Genomic DNA, 1,607 nt, shown 5'->3' with positions numbered 1-1,607 from the left:
ATATCAAAGCAAATTTTTATAAAATTAAAAATATTCGATAAAAGATAAAACGGCTGAACTCGCCTTTAATGATTTAAATTAAACTTTTAACGTCCCCGGTTCTCTTGTTCGAATTTTTGCAGAGAAGAAAGGAACAACAATGAATAACCCTGACCCCGCAATTCAAACACAGTTTACAATTAAGCACTTTTCCTATTTTGCACAGACTCTTCCCTTCCACTTCAAGAGTCCAGAACCGCACGCATTGGATCCACTCCCTATTCTAAGTCTAATTACAATCTTAACATTCTAAATTAGTGGGAGAAAAAAAAATTAAAAAACTTAAATTATTACACTTCTTCACCAATCCAGAATGTGGAAACCCTTTCGTTCCGCAACACTGGGTCGTTCAATCATGACTAAGCGAGTGTGGCAGTGAAACTCTGTTATCACTCACGACGACTCATCCATTATCGCCGTTTTTATCTTTGTAACACGCCTCGCGACTCGGCGAAGCGTACGGTGTGTAATACGGGGGAGAAGCACACGGCGTCGAAAACGGCGTCGTTTCATTCAACAACCCTTCCACCACCACGGCCACCTCGTCCACCACCACGCGCTCGCTCAACTTCGTCACCGCCACGGCACTGCATTCCGCGGAGGTATCGTTCTCGGATTCTAACTCTTCTCTCTCTTCCTCCTTGATCGTGAAGAGCAACCTCGAAGGACCGTTAAGGCACTGCCACTTCATCACATGTTGCTCGAGCTCTAGCTCGAGCTCACGCTCACGCTCCCTATCGCCAGGAGAAGACGAAGAACACGGAAGAGAAGCTTCTTGTGGTTCCACGCGCACGCGTGGACGGAATCTCTGACGGCGTTGCCAAAGCACGTACACGATCTCGACGGCGAGTGCCGCAAGAGTAACGGCGGTTATCACCGTTATCGCTGTTCCGAGCTTGTTGAGACCCATCATGGTGACAACACCGTTGCGTGGGTTTTCTCTTTTGTGTGTTCGGTGGTTTGTCGTATCCTCGCGAAACGGAAAAAACCAAAACGAAAGGGCGAAATGGGAAATGGAGGTTTTAGGGAAAAATAAAAAAGTGAAAAATAAAAAAGAGGGAAAGAGAAATGGTTGTTTTGCTTTCTGAGGGTTAGGGGTTTAAAGGTGGGGAGATAGATAGGTGGATAGAAAACGATGTTTTTTTCTTGGAAATGTGGGTGATATTATTGCTGTGTGGCCTTTTGAAATTTTTTGGGTTATTAGGAAAACTAACTATGAAAGAGATATGAAACTGTTTCGTTTTTTGTGAGGGGAAAAGTGAAGTTGGTGATGGATGATGATGACCCCCAACACCATCCCGCAGTTGCTTTTCCTCAGTTATGTGGCTGTGGGACCATCGACAATGAGCATTCTCTGTTTCAATCTATGGACCCAACAACGATTCTCGCTTGTTACATATTTATCCAAGAAATAAAGACAATTAGGTTATACAATTAGTGGGGTTCATAATCATTACTAAGTAACTTCTCTCTAGTCTCTTCAATCAAATGTGCTACTTTCTGTACCATAAAATATCTACTTGAACCCTTAAACTAATTTTTATTTATTATATTAGTTTTTAATAAAA

At 42.6% G+C, this 1,607-nt stretch overlaps 1 protein-coding gene across 1 annotated transcript; it reads right to left on the bottom strand.

Moving 5' to 3' along the window:
• Positions 1-379: 379 nt before the first annotated feature.
• LOC113873638 lies at positions 380-1,070 on the bottom strand. Its single transcript, XM_027511848.1, has one exon. It carries the CDS (start codon positions 950-952, stop codon positions 443-445), a length of 510 nt encoding a protein of 169 aa, XP_027367649.1. The 5' UTR covers positions 953-1,070; the 3' UTR covers positions 380-442.
• Positions 1,071-1,607: the final 537 nt, after the last annotated feature.

This window comes from Abrus precatorius, unplaced genomic scaffold, assembly GCF_003935025.1.
Source record: "Abrus precatorius isolate BTA unplaced genomic scaffold, Abrus_2018 Scaffold7, whole genome shotgun sequence".
In the NCBI taxonomy this organism is placed as follows: domain Eukaryota; kingdom Viridiplantae; phylum Streptophyta; class Magnoliopsida; order Fabales; family Fabaceae; genus Abrus; species Abrus precatorius.
The sequence above is the reverse complement of the archived record's forward strand: the minus strand, read 5'-3'. Positions and strand labels throughout refer to the sequence as shown.